This window comes from Sycon ciliatum, chromosome 1, assembly GCF_964019385.1.
Source record: "Sycon ciliatum chromosome 1, ocSycCili1.1, whole genome shotgun sequence".
Classification (NCBI taxonomy): Eukaryota; Metazoa; Porifera; class Calcarea; order Leucosolenida; family Sycettidae; genus Sycon; species Sycon ciliatum.
The window spans coordinates 29991120-30011872 of NC_088643.1; the positions used below are offsets into that span (position 1 = coordinate 29991120).

The window sequence follows — 20753 nt, forward strand, 5'->3', positions numbered from 1 at the left end:
CTACTTCTTTGTGCCATGTGTTTGTGCTGACCATTATATTTCTTGTCTTCTCTCCTTTCTTGCTGTTGTTTTGTTCAGCGGATGAACAAGTTGCAGCGGGTGTTCAGCCCCACGCTGTAAGTCTTCCTTCTGGTGTTGTTGACGCCTTGGCCTGCCTGCCTATGCATCTGATGCAAGCCTCGCTATTTTGCTGCCTGTCTCTATTCGACCAAGTGTTGGGCCATTGCATTCTTTGCCATTTCAATTTCTTGAGGTGATTCCCGTGAAAGCCTCCAGGCCAAATTCTTGGGATTCTTGTGAACATTCACCGAACTACTTGTATAAGGCCAAGTAAAAAAACAACATTGTTGATCGTCAGAATTTTCCGAAAAATCAGGGCGGACGGGAGAGTTTTATTTTTGTTTTATAACTTTTTTATATCTGCATCGACCGGACATCTTGAAATCTTAGCATGTATTACATCTATGGGGTTATGGGTGTACTACCATTGTTGGTTGTGACTGCTACCAGTCTGCCTGGGCACACTCCAAACACTTTGAACATGTGCAGTCGTACTCTTACTGCAAAATCCCCACGACGCAGCTCACCAGATCAAGGTGTGGGTCCTCTTCACTCAGAAGAGTTGAGTCGAGCGAGCCGCAACTCCCGGTGCCGAAAGGCGGGCTCACGCCCCTACATGGCTACTTCCCCTTGTCTAACCCCCAAGACGAAATGATAGTAGCCGACTGGCCGAAGAAAAAACAAAAAAACATGTGCAGATGACTCTGTGATACAATTTCCTGCTGCCATGCGGCGGGCACGCACACACACACACACTGCGCAGTTCCCATGAATGCAGGCGTAGATATCAGGTGGTACACTGTACAGACTACGGTGCCATCACGGTATTGTAGTTGCCAGATTTCACACAAGTACACTGGAATCACACTGCACTGCGTTATGTCGCTACGGTAAAAGCACGTTGAAGCTGTACATGTAATGTATACATGAGAGATCGCGTACGCGCGTACTGCTAAAAAAACTTCGCGTTTCGCTAAACACACGAGTTTTCTACCGTTGATCACGAAAATAAAAAATAAGATAAATCCCGGGGGACGGACTGAAAAATCGGGGCGGGCGCTGACGATCAACAATCAATTATTTTTACTTGGCCTTAACTCATACATCTTCACTATGCTTTGTAGTAGTCCTGTGAAAGTTCATGTTTGGATATGTACTGTTGGAGTGTTGTCGCCTGTCGGGGAATTTGAAGCACGTTACATTGCCTATGTCCTTTTCCTACGATTTGACGTTTGCAAGTTTTCGCTGGTACTCCTACGCATTTACTCGTGCGTGGAGTTTAGGGCATTGTGTTTTTGGGCTTGTGGTACACACCAGATTTCGTCACTGATACGGTTATATCCTGTCTTTTGCATGTGCATTTGCCACTGTGATCGTGTGTTTGTGGTGTTGTTGATTGCAGGCTCCTGGTGCAAAGCCTATTCGCCAGTTTCTCGTCAGGTACAAAGACTTCAGTTTTTGGGATTGCGAGTGGATCAGCGAGTTGCAGGTGGGTGTCACCTCTCATTGCTCTCCTTCTTGCAGCGCTTCTTGTTTCCTCTAAGCATCGCACATTGATGTTTGTCAAGTTCCTATTCAGCTATTGTATAAATACTGAGCAAGTGTAAAGTGTATTAAAAAGTGTCTCATTCATTCATCACTAATAACCAACACTAGCAATACTCTGCTTTGCAATTGTCATTCTTTTCTTTGTTCTGTTTTTGTCTGTCATGATCAGATGGAGGTACATGAGATCCACCAGTTTCGCTCATGTTCTCAAAAGTACCGGCGTGTAAATTTATGGGCCACTCCGCCGGGTCCTCAAGATCCAGATAATGTTGTCAAGGGGGACACTCTTGAAGCTGACTTGCTCAACTCTGGTGTTGCAGCTGACTTTCTCATACCGCAGCGAATCGTCAAGCACAGGTAAGTGTGCTCAGTTGAATCAGCAGTGCTTCTACCGTAAAGTATCGTTGATCCGCCCCCACGCCATGTCGCTTCCCAGCTGCTTTTTCGGCAGGGGGCGGGAATTAGATCAAGGCTATCAAGTGCAGTACTATGTACAACAACTTGGAGGATCAGACTCGATGTGCTAAATTGTGCACATTTTCATCCTGGATTGGCACATATTGTGTACAGCAGTGCAAGCGTCGGTTCAACATCGTATTTCGTTGTATACGCCAACATCGCTTCACAGGTAGAAAATCGACAGAGGGCGGGAATTAGAGAGGGGGCGGGAATTAGAGAGGGGGGCGGGAATTAGAGAGGGGGCGGGAATTAGAGAGGGGGCGGGAATTAGAGAGGGGGTGGGAATTAGAGAGGGGGCGGGAATTAGAGAGGGGGCGGGAATTAGAGAGGGGGCGGGAATTAGAGAGGGGGCGGGAATTAGAGAGGGGGCGGATCAACGGTACTTTACGGTATATGTAATGCGGTGTAATATATTCAATGGTAAAATAGAGATGGGTATTTGATTTTCTCCTGCACGTCGGTTGCTGATGAACGCTGGCCACCCCGTGTGACATTGTAACACGAGTTCATGGGCTCTCTCTCTCTCTCTGTCTCTCTCACTCGCTCACTCACTCATTCTCTCCCTCTCCCTTTGTTGACTGCCCCATAGTATAGCCATTAGCCAAACGTCGTATTAGCAAAGTTCCAAGATGTAAACTGCATTCACCGTTTGGAAGGCTTTGTGACTTTCGATTTATGCTGTGCTTTCTCATGCTTCTATTATGCTTCGTTTGATCACAGAGATGGCGAGGAAGGGGATAGGAATTACCTAGTCAAGTGGCGGGAACTGACTTATGACAACTGCAGTTGGGAGCGACTCGATGTCCATAGGTGGGCAATTATGGCAGAAAAGCATTGTGTGTATGTCATGTGTATGTGCAAGGTCTGAGGTGTAAGTGTGTGTGCGTGCGTGCGTGCGTGCGTGTGTGTGTGTGGGGGGGGGGGGGGGTAGGGATTCACTGGCCAGAAAAAGCCACTTCATAGCTGTGTGGTGTAGACCAGGCTGAATAGTGGCGGTCAATTCTACAGCCTTGCAAGCTGTTGAATGGTGCAATCCCAGCACAAGCTGCTATGGCTTCTGCTGTAGCATCGCTATCATCGCCTCCGGCGATGGGCGTCCAATGGTCCAATGGTGTATGTGTGTGTCTGTGCGTGCATAGTGATATGTGCAGCGATTTCCAATTGAGAGGTTGCAGGTTCGATTCCCAACGATTGTGGTCACACACGTCTTTCTTCTCTTTCTCATACTCCTGACTTTTCTTTCATTCTCCTGGGTGGTTACCAACTGCCAGTGGATGCCGAAGTATGTGGTGTGATGTGTGTGCGGGGAAAAAATGAAAAAGATCGAAAGTAGGGATTCACTGGCCAGAAAAAGCCACAAGCTGTGTGGTGTAGACCAGGCTGAATAGTGGCGGTAAATTCATCAGCCTTGCAAGCTGTTGAATGGTGCAATCCCAGCACAAGTTGCTATGGTTTCTGCCGTAGCATCGCTATCATCACCTTCGGCGATGGGCGTCAAAAAGGTCAAAAGGTGTGCACGCGCTCATGTGTCCGTTTGTCTTTGTACTGTTGCTGCTGGTGCTGCTGCTCTTGTTTCTTGCCGCTATGTTTGGTGTAACTTGCTCTCATCTCTGTTGTTTTCAGGTGTGTTATTGGCAGTTTTGTCTAACGGTTCTTCACTGACATTGTTTTCCTTTTTAGTGACATGCCCCGCTTGCTGGACAAGTACAATGATATCCGGTGAGTAGAACGCTAACTCTCACTCGCACTTTGACCTTGCTATTGTTGAATTCACACACAAAGACAGTTTGGGGTATCAGCATCAATCTTGTTATGACATAAGGGGAGAGTAGGCTTAGTACTAAGCTAGATTACGGTCGTGGGTAGCTGTGGCAAATATGGAGAAGGGCGCATATTCAGCTACCGGAGCCAATGTGTCTGTGTCTGTGGTGTGGCTCTTTGTGTATGTGTTTGTGTATGTGTATGCGTGATATGTGTACTATAATACTATGCTTTGCAGAGCACTCAACGACCCGACCTACAAGAAGAAGGACAGGAAGAAGAAGGAGAAGCAGCTGTCGCACTCCAAATCCGTCAAGATTGTACGTTGCATTTGCTTCTGTCTGCTTCCTACTGTCAATAGGTTGGCATGTGATCATGCTGGCTGAGATACATGTAGATGGGGGTGTGAGGAGGGTGTGTGCCATATACATGTACTTAGCGTCAGACATGTTCTAGTTGAACAGCATTGTTGAGCGTAGTTACTGGTTTGGCATGCTCACACTCAGGAAGTGCCTTGTGAGTATTCTCTGTATCTGGCCTGGACACATGTACATGTACACGTACAAATAGTTCGGCTGACCATGGCAGCATGTCCCAAGGCAGAGGAGCAGGTTAACCCTTTACTGTCCGTACATACAAGCATCGATCCAATGGGATCGATGGGGTAGGCATTTTGAAATTATCGTAACTTGCTCAAATCTAGGTCTTTTGGAGAAATCGAAATATGTAGGTCGAAGAGAAAAGTCTCAGCTGTCGCCTCGAACAATTCCCGAAGCGATAAGAACAGCGGTTGCTGAGTTATCGCACTCGTAATTCTGGTCCTGGGAAAAGTGCGTTCAGAGCGCGACGCGCATGTCGACGGCTGGGATTTTCCCTGTTTACGTCACCTGTTGGCAAGGCTACACCGATTCAAATTCAAAAGTAGGTTCCCGGGAGTCCCTACGAAAATATTTGAGCTCGATACGAGCAACAGGGGTGACATGGTGGATTGAGATCGATCTCGAGCGTGAGCTCAGCGCTTTTGCACGTTCCCTGGCTTGCAGCGCTGGACCAGTGCATCCTGTGGCGCCGAGTGTGGGCTCATTGCGTTCGTCTCGTCAAGACCTTTCCAGGATGCCCAAGATTGCGGAAATCGTCAAATTCAAACCAAAGTTACGTCTCATTTTAGTTTCAGATTTCGTGGTTGCGTGGGCTTGTATACATTTTAATCGGACAGTAAAGGGTTAAGGTACATGTATACTACATCTGACTACTAACTGGTGTCTGGTTGTAGTCGGGAACACGTCTCCTTACAACATGTCCTCCACCTTGTGATATTATGCTGTCATGCTCATACATGTATTTACTATATGCAGCACCTGTCATATGCCCCTTTCTAATGTGAGCAGATCCTGCAAAGGTCTTGCTGACGACGACGGCGGCCATGTAGCGATACAGACTACAGTCCTTGACTGGGTTTTTGCTAACACTGTCAACTGTGCTTGTCCACCTTGATAATCAGAGTTTGATAGCAGACCTGGTACATGTATGATGTGTTTCCCTTGTCCCTTGGCCTTGCTCGGTGCGCTTTGTTGTCCGGCCTTACCAGTTACTTTGGATGGTCATGTGATGTGTTATGTGCTTGTCATGTCACCACACAGAGTGAATTTTCTGTTATGGCTTATCATGTTCCACCATAGATCCTGGCAATGCTTTGTGTGAAGTCTATGGAATACCGCCGTGTGTGTGTGTGTGTGTGTGTGTGTGTGTGCATGCGGGCGTCCGTGTGTGTGTGTCCATGTGCGTGCGTGCGCGCGCGTGTGTGTGTGTGTGTGTTGCAGTGCTCGACAAAGTACGAAGAACAGCCTGACTTTCTGACTGGCACCCTACATCCGTACCAGCTGGAGGGTTTGAACTGGCTCCGCTTCTCCTGGGCACAGGGCACTAACACTATCCTGGCCGATGAAATGGGTCTGGGCAAAACCATTCAAACAATAGCATTCCTGTCTTCCTTGGTGAAAGAGGTTAGTTCATATTGCCAGGTTGTGTGGGTGTGTGGGTGTTTATGAAGGAGATGGGAGATTATGGGAGAGTGGTATTCTCTCTGCTGTAATACTGTTGTCCATGTATACACCGTGTTAGTGATGCTCAGGGTCGGATCCAGGGGGGGGGGGGGGGGTCTAACGAACCCCCCTGATTTTTTCCGACCATAGTTTAGGTGTGACCACTAACCCATGCTATGGCCCAGTCGGCCCAGGCCGGAGCGGTCCGCTAGCTGCAGCTTGCTAGATCTACGTATGTAATCAAGCACGCTCAGAAGGTCATGATGGCTGAATCTTGCCCGAGCCTGCAGCCCAAGGGCCGTAGGCCCGAGGGCTGCAGGCAAGGGCAAGATTCAGCCATCATGACAGACAGAGCATGCTTGATTTGATTTCTTACATCGCGAAGCAACATATTAGGGAAGGTCAAAGGTCGAAAAATTATTCCCGAAATGACATCAAACGGTCCGAACATTCCCGAAATGACATCAAACGGTCCTGATGGCCTGATTATGCCCGCGGCGGGAAGATCGCCTATTGGCCATGGCCCCGGCAACGATCACGTGTCATGTAAGAAATTGTAGTCTTGTACCGGGACCTGAAATGCTGAATGTACAAAGTAAGTACATGTACATGTACATTGTAGATCCGCACTGAATGTACAGCTACATTGTACCGGTACGCGTTCGCTTCGGAGAAAGAGCTGCACTTGTTGAGCTGCTGCGGAAACGTCGAAAGTAAGCTTCAAATACTAGTTTCTGAATGGTGGAGTGCCGTCGTGGCTCGTGCTTTGTGACCTGACTTAGAGTTCGTTGAAGCGTCTAAAAGAGGCAGGCTCAAGACCAGCTGCCCTTGAATTTTGGTGACACTCCAAAGAAAAGTGTAAAGGTAAAACAAAGAGCGAAACTTTGAAAGTCACCTTCAAGTTCAACGTCCCATCATCCAATAAATCAAAAATTCTCCGAACTGGAGACAATGACTAAGGCACGGCAGATGCAGAAAGCCTGCAGAAACCTACTCTAGTGGAGTCACCATCGGGCGGCTCGGAGTACAATATTATTATTGTTATTCCCGTAGCTATGCAGAAGACGTTACTTCAGTAACGTCTGGCGCTAGCCAGGGTCCACACAGCTTTAATTTGGTGTTTGTTTGTGTGTTTGTGTCCCGCCTGGCGCTATCCCGTATCTGTCCCGTACCATACCGTACCATCAAACACAGCTAGCCACGGCTGGTCACAATGCATATTCAAATAGGGCTTTCAAATACAAGATCATAACGTGAAGCAACTTGGAAGAATTAGTATGTATGCGAAGTGTATCGGGGGATGCATGCAGGGCGATAGTGTGGGTTCGAATCCCAGGTTATGTCTAAAAACAAAAAAGTAGAAACTTATAAGAATTTATAGCATCCCTATGTTTTTTTTGTCTAGGTCATCAAGGCAAAAAATCATAGCGTAGGGCCCTGAGCTTCCAAGCTCTCTCGTAATTATACGGCTGACAATTTTTATAGACGATCTGCTGGAGAAAGTACCAATCAGCTATTCTGCGGCAAAGACATTGAAAATATTTCCTTGTGTCTTCAATAATGTTTAGCTGCAGAGTGTTGAAAATAGGGGTACTGAAGTAACAGTTACATTTGTATAGCAGCTGCATGCATGTTCAAGTAGTAGTACCGTAAAGTACCGCCAGAGCGCCCCGTCTCGCGAGAGCGCCCCACCTTGATTTTACAGCCAGAGAAAGGAAAATCGTATGGCAGAGTGCAACGAAGTTTATACGATGTAAGAATCTTAGTGTACTAAGGTCACACTTGGCAGGTTTTGTGTGGAGCTTGTGTCCGCTCGAAGGTACGGATTGACTGCAAAACGTGCTACATGTGTACAAGGTTTATGTCGTATGACCCACAGACAGCAGACCACTTCCACAATACGACCACGAAAGGATGAGATGGTGGGGCGCTCTGGCGGTACTTTACGTCAGTAGTAGTAGTAGTAGAAGAATTTATTATTTTACTAGGGAACTCCCAACAGGCGTTGCCTTTTTACTGGGAACCCTAGGAATGACTTGGTGCTTGTGACAAATGCAGAAAGGGGCTTAGCTTGACGACATCCAGGTGGAAGCATGTTCCATCTGTCTGCTGCCAAAAAATGAAATATCATTCAGGCCGTAAACGACGTAGCTCTGGGTAGGTTCAGAGCGGCTGAAGCTTGACCGCGGGTAGCAGCGTTTGTGCGGCATGATGCAGAGCGGGGGGGGGGGGGGGGGTAAATATCTGGTGCAACGAGATAAGACACCTAAAAACAAACACAAACAGCTTCAAGTGTACAAAGCGAGAGAAAGTATACAGGTTATATTTGGTGAGAATGAAATCGATAGAAGTATACTCATCATGGCCAAACACTCGCCTTAGGCACGTTTTGCTGGTTGACTCAAGTTTGTCTTGGAGTTTAGCAGACCAGCAGTGAACATAAGATGTGCTGGCATAGTCCAAGGTTCTCTGGACAATTGTCAGGTAAAACATGCGGCGGCCGGTCATGGAGACATCGCGGCGCCCGTGGCGGAATGAGGCAACCTTGCACTGTGCCTTTGCGCACACACGCTACACCTGCTGCTCGAAGCTGAGCGACGAGTCCAATAGGAGGCCAAGGTACAGAACATGGCTGGACTCGGGGATGACGGTGCCTTTGCAGGTGATGCTGGGGATCACGTCCAGGTGCGCAGCAGGTCGTCTGAGCAGCAGAGCTGAGACTTTTTGGGATTCAGCACCAGTCCCCGTTCGCTGAGGAAGTCCTCCAGATTCAAGAGATCTGTCTGCAGCATTCTGAGCACGGTTGAAGTACTGGATGCAACATGTACATATGGGCTCTCTTATCAATTGTATTACAGGTGGTACCGATGACGCGAACGTGTGAACTTTTTATACATGTTAATTGTATGTCATCAATGACTAATCATTTCGTCATTGTGGGTAGGGTGGGAAAAAATTGAACCCCCCTTGGAAAAATCCTGGATCCGCCACTGATGCTCTCCCTGTGTTAGTACTGCTGGTTATTGCATGCTAGCAAGAGTACATAACCAAGAGTGTGCAACTCGACGATCCCCTAGCCCACGGCGGAATTTTTTAATGACCAGTCTTTGGCGGCTGTTTGGCTCGCTGATGCCATCATGCGTAGCCAGAGATCAAAGTACAAAGAATTTGTACATCACAGCTACGGTAGTCGGAGCAGAACAATGGACGATAGATCGATGTGTCCTGAACCTGGTGAACTCTCACCGTATCTACAAAAAATTCGCGGGAAAGTATACGCACTTGATCATACTTCAGCCAAAGAATGACGCAATAAAAAATTCCGCCGTGGGTGAACCCATCACAGCTCGAGATAGGAGTTGCACACTCTTGGTTATGTACTCTTGATGCTAGTTATGTTTATCAGTTGTTTGCAAACAGTCACACATGCCCCCCACCACCACCACACACACACACAAGCAAGCACGCACACACGCACATACAGTGCTTTCACACTATAATTCAAAAAATTGTATTGTGTGTGTGTGTGTGTGTGTTCATTTTGCCAGGGTCACTGTCAGGGTCCTTTCTTAGTGTCAGCACCGCTCAGTACACTGATCAACTGGGAGAGAGAGTTTGAATTCTGGGCACCTGATCTGTATGCAGTGACTTACTGTGGACCGCAGGAAGCCAGGAGAGTTCTCCGGTGAGTTTGTTTATGCTTGGTTTTCCATGTGTCTGTACCTTTATGTTGGAGATGGTGGGTGGGTGGGTGCATCGGTGGCGGGTTGGGGGAGATCATGATTGTGTTGGCTGTTCATGGTTGTGCAGAGATAAGAAGACTAACCGGTATTGCCTCGCCTATCCTTCCTGTATGCTGCCGCTACTGTTCTGTACATATGGGTTGTTTTCTTTCCACCGAGTGTTGTGTTTGGTATGCTCAATATTTGTTTGAGACTTATCTCCTTCAGCCACATGCTCTCGATTATTGTTTGCTTTTTCAGGGAGACTGAGGTTTCCTTTGACGAAGATGCAGTTAAAAATAGCAGCAAGCTCTACAAGATCAAGGTAAGTAGTGGGTGTGGTCCTGTTCTTTGTGCACTGTGTATGGCTGTGGACTGTGTATAGCTGTGGACTGTTGTGGACTGTGTATAGCTGTGGACGGTGTGTAGCTGTGGACTGTGTACAGCTGTGAACTGTGTATAGCTGTGAACTGTGTATAGTTGTGGACTGTGTATAGCTGTGGACGGTGTGTAGCTGTGGACTGTGTATAGTTGTGGACTGTGTATAGCTGTGGACTATTGTATAGCTGTGGACTGTGTGTAGCTGTGGACTGTGTGTAGCTGTGGACCGTGTGTAGCTGTGGACTGTGTGTAGCTGTGGACTGTGTGTAGCTGTGGACTGTGTGTAGCTGTGGACTGTGTATAGCTATGGACTGTGTATAGCTGGGGACTGTGTCTAGCTGTGGACTGCGTGTAGCTGTGGACTGCGTGTAGCTGTGGACTGTGTGGAGCTGTGGACTGTGTGGAGCTGTGGACTGTGTGTAGCGGTGGACTGTGTATAGCTATGGACTGTGTATAGCTGTGGACTGTGTGGAGCTGTGAACTGTGTATAGTTGTGGACTGTGTATAGCTGTGGACGGTGTGTAGCTGTGGACTGTGTATAGTTGTGGACTGTGTATAGCTGTGGACTATTGTATAGCTGTGGACTGTGTGTAGCTGTGGACTGTGTGTAGCTGTGGACCGTGTGTAGCTGTGGACTGTGTGTAGCTGTGGACTGTGTGTAGCTGTGGACTGTGTGTAGCTGTGGACTGTGTATAGCTATGGACTGTGTATAGCTGGGGACTGTGTCTAGCTGTGGACTGCGTGTAGCTGTGGACTGCGTGTAGCTGTGGACTGTGTGGAGCTGTGGACTGTGTGGAGCTGTGGACTGTGTGTAGCGGTGGACTGTGTATAGCTATGGACTGTGTATAGCTGTGGACTGTGTGGAGCTGTGGACTGTGTGGCGCTGTGAACTGTGTATAGCTGTGTTGCCTTTTTTTGTTGTTGAAATTGTGCGATTGTCATGTGTTCAGCAATCAATTATTTCCATACGGTCCTGTTCACAGATAACGTCAGCTGTTTGATTCTTGACTTCTGTCCTTGTTGTTGTGTGCATATGCAGGCCGGATCTAACATCAAGTTTCATGTGTTACTGACCAGCTTTGAAATGGTTACTTTAGACAAGACACTTCTGCAGTCCATCGATTGGGAAGTTCTTGTCATTGATGAAGCACATCGCCTGAAAAACAACAAGAGCCAGGTATGGTCAGATAGCATGCTGTAGAAGACCACCTGCAGTTCTCATGCTGTACTTCGCCCTCCATTTTCCAGTCATCAGGTTGCCTTTTAGATTTGTGATATCCTGTTTGAGTGAAATGCATGTCATTGCTGTGTGCAGCGAATTTGAGTGCTTGAATTGTTTCTTCCTGTGTGCCTGCATGCGTATGTGCGTGTGTATGTGCGCATATGATTCGGACGGTTGCATTGTTGGCGGTGGTGTGTGCAGTATTTCAGGATCATGTCCGCCTACCATATAAAGTACAAGCTGCTATTGACTGGAACACCGTTGCAGAATACACTTGAAGAACTGTTCCATTTGCTCAACTTCCTATCGCCTGCTGAGTTTTAGTGAGTCCCTCTTGGCAACAAGTATTACAAGTTATACCGTAATTCCGCGCATATACGCCCATGGGCTTATATGTGAAATAATGCAGTTTGGGGATAAAATATCCAGTAAAACATGTTCGTTTTTTAGCCCATGGGCCAATATTCGAATTTTGAAGGTTCACGAAAAAGTACAAGTCCATGCTCATGGTCAGTCTACCATACTCTACTGGTAAACTGCACTGACCTGCTGTACCATGCTAGGAAGAGTCCATTATTATTTTTTTGTGAAAAATTCTACTTGACACGTGAGTTGCGTTTGTGTCTGTTTATTAGCCCATGGGCTTATAAACGGAGGTGGGCTCATATCCGGATATAGGCCCATGGGCTTATATGCGCGGAATTACGGTAACCTTTAGTTGCTTGTGGTTTTAGTTTTCTTCAGGGAGTCCTGGCATCTAGGTACTAGTAACAGTTAGATGACCTGTGCAAATAGCTTGTGAAACCATGTGAATTTCGCTCCTGGGTTGACTATTCCAATCGCCCTTGAAGCAGGACCGATTTATATATGTACGTGCCCATATATGGCCTCATTGGTCTGGGGGGGGGGGGGGGCACGGCTGTTACGCAGTGGACATCTAACAAGATGGCGGCGAAAAGTTTGAAATCGCTGCGGATTTACTGAAATCCTTTCGACTTAGTACAAAATGTATAGAATTATATAATTTCGCCGGATTTAGTACTTTCTTTCGGTAAAGTCGGTCTAAACCCAAATATTTTTTGAAACGACAAGGAAGTAAGAACAGAAGTCTTGCTGTCGAAAACATCAAGAAGAAGAATTATTATTGGAGGAAGTAGAAGTGAACAGTTAGACCTTACCTCTCTGGCTTTGCGTGTAGTCAGTGTTATGGCGGACTGGCTGGTTGATCTGCCTGCGATGGAGCAGTCCGCTGCCTCGATCGAACTTTGGGCCGTTGATCTGCAACGTCTGGCAGGGTGCATACGAGGTGTTGTTCTGCAACAGCATGCAGGCGCTCAAGCTCGCCAGGAATGGAACCGTATCTCTTCTCGAGCAGGTTGAACTCGGCGTGAATTCCTTCCGCGCCCTGTTCCGACAGTAGACCAAGCCCGACGTGCACTCTCCGCATCAGCGGCACAGTGTGTTCCTCAAGGAGGTGCAGCTTTGGAGTGATGTGACCTAAGCCTCTCTCCACCACCTCGCTCCGACATTTCTGTAAGAACGAGGCAATGGAGAGCTCCAATTGCTGCAGTTCCTCCTCTCCACATTTGTTGCAATGGCTGAAGGAAGATCTGCACGCTGCGTACTGGCTGAACAGGGACTTGTACCGCTCACTGACTACTTGAGCGTCATTCCGCAGAGCTGGGCACCGATCTCCAATGACAATTGCTGGGGCCTCAGTGATAGCTGTGATCACGGCGGGCTTGAGGGCACGGTGGATATGGTTCCCTACGAAAGCACCGCCGTGATAGGCCTGCCGATGGATAATGTTCTTCTGCAGTACTGGCTCTATGGACGCTTCGCACGGGCCGAGAACATCCTTGCTGCGGCGCAACTTGGCCAGTTCGTCTTCAGCAATCTTTAGCTGCGAGCTACACTGCTCTGTGTCGGCCTGTGCTTGCTCAACCTCCCGTTGTAGCACGCCTGCGAGTGCTTCTATCGCCATGCCCTGTTGCTGGCCAAACAAGACGATGAAGTGCAGATGATTCTCCAGAGCGGTGGCTTTCGCTGTTGCTTCCGAGAACGCTGTTTTGCAGCCAGACAACTTGTGATTTGCAGTTGACAAGGCTCTAAACCGTCCACTGTCTTGCTCTTCAGCGTCGCATTGTTCTGCAAGCTGCATGTCCAGAAGACGGACCTCGCGTGTGAATACATCAAAGATACACGGGAATACACCGAGGTCTGGCAATAGGACTGGTCGGATGGTGTTGTTATACAGCTTTGCCTTTGACAGCAGAGCACCTGCGCTAGTAAACTGTGCACAGTCCTCCGCCATCTTCTCTAAGGACCGTGCTCCATACTGTACGTCGCGGTTCGCTGGTGGGACCTGCATGTCTTTCTTCGTGCACAAGCAATGGAGGCAAGGCCTTACGCCACTGGAACCCGACAAGCCGTAGTTCATGGTTTGGTACTCGTAATCACCAAACAGATAAGGCACAATGGTCTTGCCTTTCCATTTCTGGCCCTGTAGCTCTGCAATTTGGTTCCGATACATTGAGAGTGCAGTTTCCAGGTTTGCCGGCAAGTCCTTCTCTGCAAACACGCAGATTGGCACAGTGTTGGCGAGTGAGTTTGGATGCATGGTGTTGGCGATTTGCATCACGAATTTAAATGTTGTCTTACCATGGTCACCGCCCAGCTTGACCCATATCTCCGTTTCTGGGATGGCGCCATCATGCCATGTCAGCTTGCTGCCGCTGTCAAGTATGTCGAGGTAGTGGATAATGATGTCGGTTAGGTTTGGAAAGTAGACAGCTGCAGCAAGTGACAACTCGCCAGTCCGCTTGACAAAGGGGAGCTGCTTCACTGTGTATTTCGGCAAGGTGGTGGCTATGAATGAGCGAATGCTTCTCTCCGATTCAAGCTGAACTCCGAAGGAGCGGAGCCATCTGCGCAGCTTCCGGAGTTGCGCCCAAGGAAGGCTTAGATCGGCCTTGATGGCAAGGGCAGTGCCTGACGGTGGTTTGATGCTGGTAGCGCCCAGTCCAGCAGAGTGACCGTCGTTTCAGCGTCCTGGCTGATGCCTCCTCCGGCTGCTTGCTGCCAACTGTTGTTCGCATGAAAACTTGCGGTCTTCCTTGGCTGCTGGTTTTCACTTCCAGCCTCCCATCTTCTGCTTTGGCGGACACAAGGTGACAGGTCAGTCTGTCACTCACATTGCCCCGTAGCTTTGATGGTGACGCTGCTAAGATCTCCTCCACTGTTGCAGCTTTGGTTGCAGTACGAATGGGCGTTCCTGAGGATGTGGATGGATTGAACGGACATGATGTGACATGACCTCGTAATTCATGGAGGCGAAAAAAAATGATGCTCAATGTTAGTGAACAGGTGTACGTTGGTGAATTCTTCACCTGTGTTGTACTTGAAGGTTTTTGTTGTCAAGGTTACAACCTTCACCAGTCCTCCATCACCCATCAGCTCTCTTTTCACCACCACCACCTCCTCATACGCGACAAGCTGAGCCTGTAGTGGCTGTTGTGGTGGTGGTGGTGGTGGTACTGGTGCTGGTCCTGGTCCTGGTCCTGGTTCTTGGTGCTGCTCATCGTCATCGTCGTCGCTTATGATGATCTGTGGTATCAGATCGGCGATATCCGAATCTAGGCCACTATCATAGTCTTGTCCATCAGCCATCTTCTTCCGCAGAAGAAATTGCAGGCGTTGTGTGCAGCTCCTCTGTACAGTCCGGTGAGGTGGTCGTGGTCGCGCACTCGATCAGCACCCTTCAGTTTCTTGCCACAGATCCAGCACTCTGTGGCATTGCGGAACTGCACCTCTTCATCATCCGTGATGATGATAGGACGTATGTTCTTCAGGTCTTCCTCTATGCGCTCTTCCTCCTTGGAGAGCTCTTCAAAAAGCTTTTCAATCGGATCATCTCCTACATATACAAAAAAAGAAAAAGAACAAGAAACAACAACAACAAATTATTCCTCACTCTTTCCTTTTTAATATGGCAATAAGTAGGACGAGCTGAAGCGACATGTGGACTACTTTATTAACAATGTAAGCGATGGAGACGATGCAAGAAACAATCTAAAGGGTAAGGAAAATACATGTAAGAAGAAAAAGGGCAATGCCTTTTTTTTCTTTTTTTTTAAATAAAATATTATCTCTCTTATTGACCACTGGATATTGTGAGAATAAAGATTTAACGACTGGGTATACGATTAACGCTGATATTTCACATTTACACACACACACACACACACACACACACACACACACACACACACACACACACACACACACACACATTGAGCAGTACATTTAATTAGTTATGCTGAAGGACTCACCTCTGAACGACAATGCTGGTTCATGGAAGTCACAATGTACACCCCACTTGCTAACCATATTGCACACTAGCTTGCATGGCTTCTGCAGTGTCGCCAGTGCCATTGGCTGTCTGCATACTGGACATGTATTGTGACTCTTCATCCACGTGTGCACGCATGTTGAGCAGAATATATTTTCACAGCATTTGGCTTGAACTGCTCCATTTACCACTTGCAAACATATCATGCATTCCTGCACAGCTCCACTGTCAATAAACCGCTCTTTCTCTAATGCTGCTTCAGCCCGATACATAGGCGCTGCGTGCGCCGAAATCTCGTCCAAAGTAACTGTGGATGTTTGACTATCAGTGGTGTGTGCTACTGTGTTGGTGTCACTGCTGCTACTGCTGCTGGTGCGTCTTTGCTGAGAGCTAGGACTGCCTTCTGGCAGTTCTGCTGATGTTGATGCCGTTGATGTCTGTCGTTTTGCCGCTTGGCCACGCAGTTCACTGACGGCTTTCCGTTTCGGTGGACGGCCGCCCTTGGCTCGTACAGCATCACTCTTACATACGGCACAGTTAGATCTCGTATGTGGTTGCCATGTAACTGGGCCATTGCAGCCCCCACTACAATACTTATATGTGTCATCTCTCATTGAAGGTGCAATAGCAAATTGACAAAGTGAGCACATGTACTGGGGATGCACGTCAGGGGAATCTTTGGAAACATCAATTTTTAAAACTTTGGCGATCTCTTCAACATAATTCTTCACCGGATATGGAGTTTTGTGACTAGCACTGGCAAGTTTTTGGCCACCAATGCGACACGGATTCAAGAATACTCGAGTGGTGCTCCATCGCAGAGCAGAAAGCAACAAACAAGGCTAAAATGTCGATGCGCGATCGAGACTTCCTTTGCACGATCTGGGACAAGAGCGCGATTTTCGAGCTATAGAAGGTCTCTCGGGCCACCAAAAACACAGCAAGCAGCTGCGAAAACTCGGAGCCGGGATGTAGGCAGCAATGAAAGTAGAGCAGTTTTGGGAATCGAAAGAACAAAGGACGTGGAGGCGACATGGCGACAGAAACCTGTCGCCTCTTGGGAAAGACGATCCAAAAGGCATCAATGCGTTCCTTGAAGCTTCCCCTGGACGAAAATCGCGGTTGTATGGTAAACCGTGTCGATGGGAGCCAAAATGGCCTGGATACCAACGTGAAAAATGCAATTCTCAGCTATTCTCTGGGGGCCGTCGCGTTCAAAAATTCAAAAATTTTCAAAAAAATGACGCCATTTTGAATGTCCGATTTTGTGATCTACGTAACAGCCGTAGGGGGCAGATTACAGCGTTGATCATGATCACGTGTTGTACAGATCGTAGATCACATGCAACTTCCTAATCTGGGGTCAAAATGCACATTGTTTCAAGTACTATTGTCTTGTGCCCCCCCCCCCCCCCCCCCAGAATTGTGTACTAGTACTCTTCAAATGAACAATTAAACAATAACCTTATGAATGGATAGATTTTGATGAAGATAGAGTAAAATGTAGAGACTAGCATACTTGTACTTCAAAGTACAATGACAGAAATGCAAGAGAATCTTGCTTATCTAGGAATGCAGCTTACTTTACACAGATGACTGGCCTCTTTGATGGCTTCAAGCGGGGCAGTGTTAGCGGAACACGGCGTTGTTGTTGCGTATCTTGCTACTTCGGCTGTGGTGGCATTGCTAACGTAGCTGCAGGGTGTTGAGGGGTCTCGTTACTAATGCTAATGTTGTATGATGTGCGCACTTGTGTTGACACACAGTGACATGAACAACTTCCTGACGGAATTCCAGGACGTTTCCAAAGAGGAACAGGTAAACTATCACTGGTCAACATTCCAGAGTTTTGAGGCATTCTTCTTATCTTCTTGAGATGGAAACGGTGTACTTCTACGTGCTGAACTCTGCAAACAGCAGACAGTAACAGCTTTGTTTGCATTGTGTGCATAAAGACGAGTATGACCCTTGAGCCTAGTCCCTCCCCCCTCCCCTGTGTCCATGCAATGTGGCAGAATCACCCGTGTTTATGTTTCAACTTCCAAGCACTTACATTGGATAGCTGGATAGCCCCCCCTGCACACACACGTGTACACAGTCATGTGCACCCTGTGAGCAGCAGAATGGCATCTGTCATGCCGGTTGTTTTATGTGTGTCTTTGTGTTGCTTATGGAGAAGTGTAGCTAAGCTAGCCACTGTTTTCTGTTTTTAAATAGGTTATTAAGCTCCATGATCTACTTGGCCCTCATCTACTGCGACGCCTGAAGGCAGATGTGTTGAAGGTATGTTGTGAATGGTATGCAGTCTTTGAGTTGTAGCCTTCTCTGACAGGGATTTGTGTGAAATGTCCATTCTGAGCTGTGACAACTTTCACCCCAGTTGTTCAGGAGAGAAGACTTTGTGTTTTCTATGGCATTTTGATAGTAGAGCGGGGTTACTGTGTGCAATAATTGTTATACAGGATGAAATCCAGATCCTCTGTGACTTGAGCGAGTCTAATGCTTGCTTGCCTGTATTGCTGTGTAGACCATGCCAACCAAGACGGAGCTGATTGTGCGCGTGGATCTTGCACCAATACAGAAGTGAGTAGTCTATTGGTCAATTCGTGATTAGTGATAAGTGTAACAACTCTACACCATCGACACTTGCCTTGCTCACATTGTTTTCAACCCCAGTGCTGGTGTTGTATTTGCTCACGATTACAGTTTATGAAATGTTGTTGTTGTTCTGTGCCGTGTGGGCTGCAACAGTGGACTATGTGTTGGTTACGTACCTTTGTTTTATTTTGCTGAGCACACTCTGCACTCTGCACTGTGTCTGTTCATGCCTGACTAGAACTGTCTATCGCAGCATTCTGACGCGTAACTTTGAAGCATTGAATAGTCGCCGATCCACCGCTGGTGGAAATCAGGTCACACTGCTCAATGTCATGATGGATCTGAAGAAGTGTTGCAATCACCCGTATCTCTTCCCGGGACCATCCGAAGTAAGTCACCACCGCATATGCCCACGCACTGTTTCCAGGCATGATGTTCTGTGCTAGCTCGGCTTACCTACACTGCATGGTCACCACCCCTTTGCTCTGTTCCTCTCAAGGTGTTGTGCATTCTGAACATGTGCACTCATCCATGTAACTGGAAATATAATATTGCATTGCTGGGAGTGTGAAAGGTGTTGCTGTTTTGCTTGGACATTTGCTCTTGATCCAGCCGAGTCTTACGCGAACCGTGATTTTTTTGCTCTGCCTTGATTTGGTTTTCTCAGGAGGCACCGCGTACAAAAGTAGGTAACTTTGAAGGCCGAGCGTTGGTTGAAGCATGTGGCAAGTTTTCACTGCTAGAAAAGATGCTGATTCGTCTGAAAAAGAACGGCCACCGGGTGCTGATTTTCTCACAGGTAAGAAGTGTCTTGCTCCTTTGCCCATGGTTTTCTGTTCCTGTATCTTTGACTGGGTCTGCTGGCCTTTCAGGGAATATTGCATCACAATCATTGTGTGCTGCAACTTATGAACTTTTCGAGTGTCCATGCTCCTCTCAGACAACACCATACACTAAAACCTGGAGCCGTAGACCAGCACTTGTCTTTCAACTGCATCAAAAGAACAGTTAGACGGATTGTGAAATGCATCACTGAGATTAAAGTTTGACGTTTTGCATGTGTACATGTATGTGCGTGTACACGTATTCTTGCTGAATAGATGACTCGTGTTTTGGACTTGCTCGAAGACTTTCTCGAGTACAAGGAATACAACTATGAGCGTATCGATGGTGGAATCTCCGGTGCTAGTCGCCAACTTGCTATAGATCGCTTCAATGGTAAGAATGGCCATACCTTCTGTTCTCTGTTGAAGTAGAGTGTGCTCAGTAGTCCTAAACCAGTATTATTGTCTACTGTCTAGATTTTCAGTTTTTTCACACCCTGTGTTTTTTGGCTGTATCGGTGTTTGTGCAGTCTTCTGTGCTGTGATCATTCTTTTCACCAGCTTTCCGTGTGTATGTGCATGTGTGCGCGTCTGTGTGTGTGTCTGTGTTGGGGGGGGGGGGGGTGCAGCTCCTGGAGCTTCTGGATTTGTCTTTCTGTTAAGCACTCGTGCCGGAGGACTGGGTATTAACCTGGCGACGGCGGACACTGTGATCATCTATGACTCTGACTGGAATCCACATAATGATATTCAGGTTAGTGCGCATTCTAATATCATTGATTGCTATATGCATGCATCTGATGTTCTTTGTCTTCCTGTGTGGCATTTGCTTTCCTGGTTTGATGGCTTTGTCTCCCTGTGTGGCTTTTGCTTTCCTGGTTTGAAGGCATTGGCACAGATTCTGCCCTGTTCCCAAGCCTTTGTGACGCGGTACCCCGCCTCTTTGTCGCAACGGAAATTACTTTTCCAAATGTCGATCAGTACACGGAGGCTCCATTTCAGCCAATTCATAATCCGTCAACTACACCACCACCGCCACTGTCGAAGACGCTACAATACCAACTATAATAGTCTTGGTTGCCGAACTAATTTTCTCCCTTGAGATTTCGTCAGGAAGTAGTACTCTAACGTACCACGAGAGCGACCTCCCTTGATTTTATAGCCAGGGAAAGGAAAATCGTATGGCAGAGTGCAACCAAGTCTGTAACGGTTGAGAAGTTGAGAACCTTATAAGTGTACTAAGGTCTTACTTAGCATGATTTTGTGTGGAGTTGGCATCCGCTCGAAGGTAAACTGAGTATGGATTGACTGTAGAAAGAGTAATGTGCGTACAAGAACTGGATACGTGTCTTCTGAACTACAGCAGCCAGGCCACCACCTCCACAACACGACCCCAACAGGGACTTGGTGGTGAGGCTCTCTTGTGGTGCTTTACGGTATTACACCACTCGAACGTCATTCCATCACTCTTCCTCTCATCATTCTATACCTCTGTGTACCTCTGTGTACCAGAGGTACTCTGTTTACTGATGAGATAGAATGACTGTGACTATGTTCCTCTGTTGATTACTAAACGCTACACATGTTGTTCTGTTCACAGGCATTGAGTAGTATAACTATACTCTGCTACACATGTTGTTCTGTTCACAGGCATTGAGTCGTGCTCATCGTATTGGCCAGCAGAACACTGTCATGATCTATCGCTTTGTCACCAGATCATCTGTTGAAGAGCGTGTTACTGAGGTATGCCACGCACGGCACTGATTTGGCGAGCACGGCGTGTTG

The 20753-nt window shown here is 47.5% G+C and overlaps 1 protein-coding gene across 1 annotated transcript in view; it reads left to right on the top strand.

The window, feature by feature from the left end:
• Positions 1-20753, top strand: part of LOC135822181 (chromodomain-helicase-DNA-binding protein Mi-2 homolog) — a 40253-nt gene that overhangs the window by 7204 nt on the left and 12296 nt on the right. Inside the window, exons 8-26 of the mRNA XM_065334923.1 lie at positions 79-116; positions 1463-1549; positions 1778-1965; positions 2788-2877; positions 3748-3786; positions 4067-4148; positions 5649-5831; positions 9419-9555; positions 9854-9917; positions 11013-11150; positions 11397-11518; positions 17313-17364; positions 17764-17829; positions 18074-18129; positions 18383-18533; positions 18812-18943; positions 19245-19362; positions 19598-19722; positions 20619-20711. Coding sequence (XP_065190995.1) covers positions 79-116; positions 1463-1549; positions 1778-1965; positions 2788-2877; positions 3748-3786; positions 4067-4148; positions 5649-5831; positions 9419-9555; positions 9854-9917; positions 11013-11150; positions 11397-11518; positions 17313-17364; positions 17764-17829; positions 18074-18129; positions 18383-18533; positions 18812-18943; positions 19245-19362; positions 19598-19722; positions 20619-20711 — 1961 coding nt within the window. The remainder of the gene's footprint in view (positions 1-78; positions 117-1462; positions 1550-1777; positions 1966-2787; positions 2878-3747; positions 3787-4066; positions 4149-5648; positions 5832-9418; positions 9556-9853; positions 9918-11012; positions 11151-11396; positions 11519-17312; positions 17365-17763; positions 17830-18073; positions 18130-18382; positions 18534-18811; positions 18944-19244; positions 19363-19597; positions 19723-20618; positions 20712-20753) is intronic.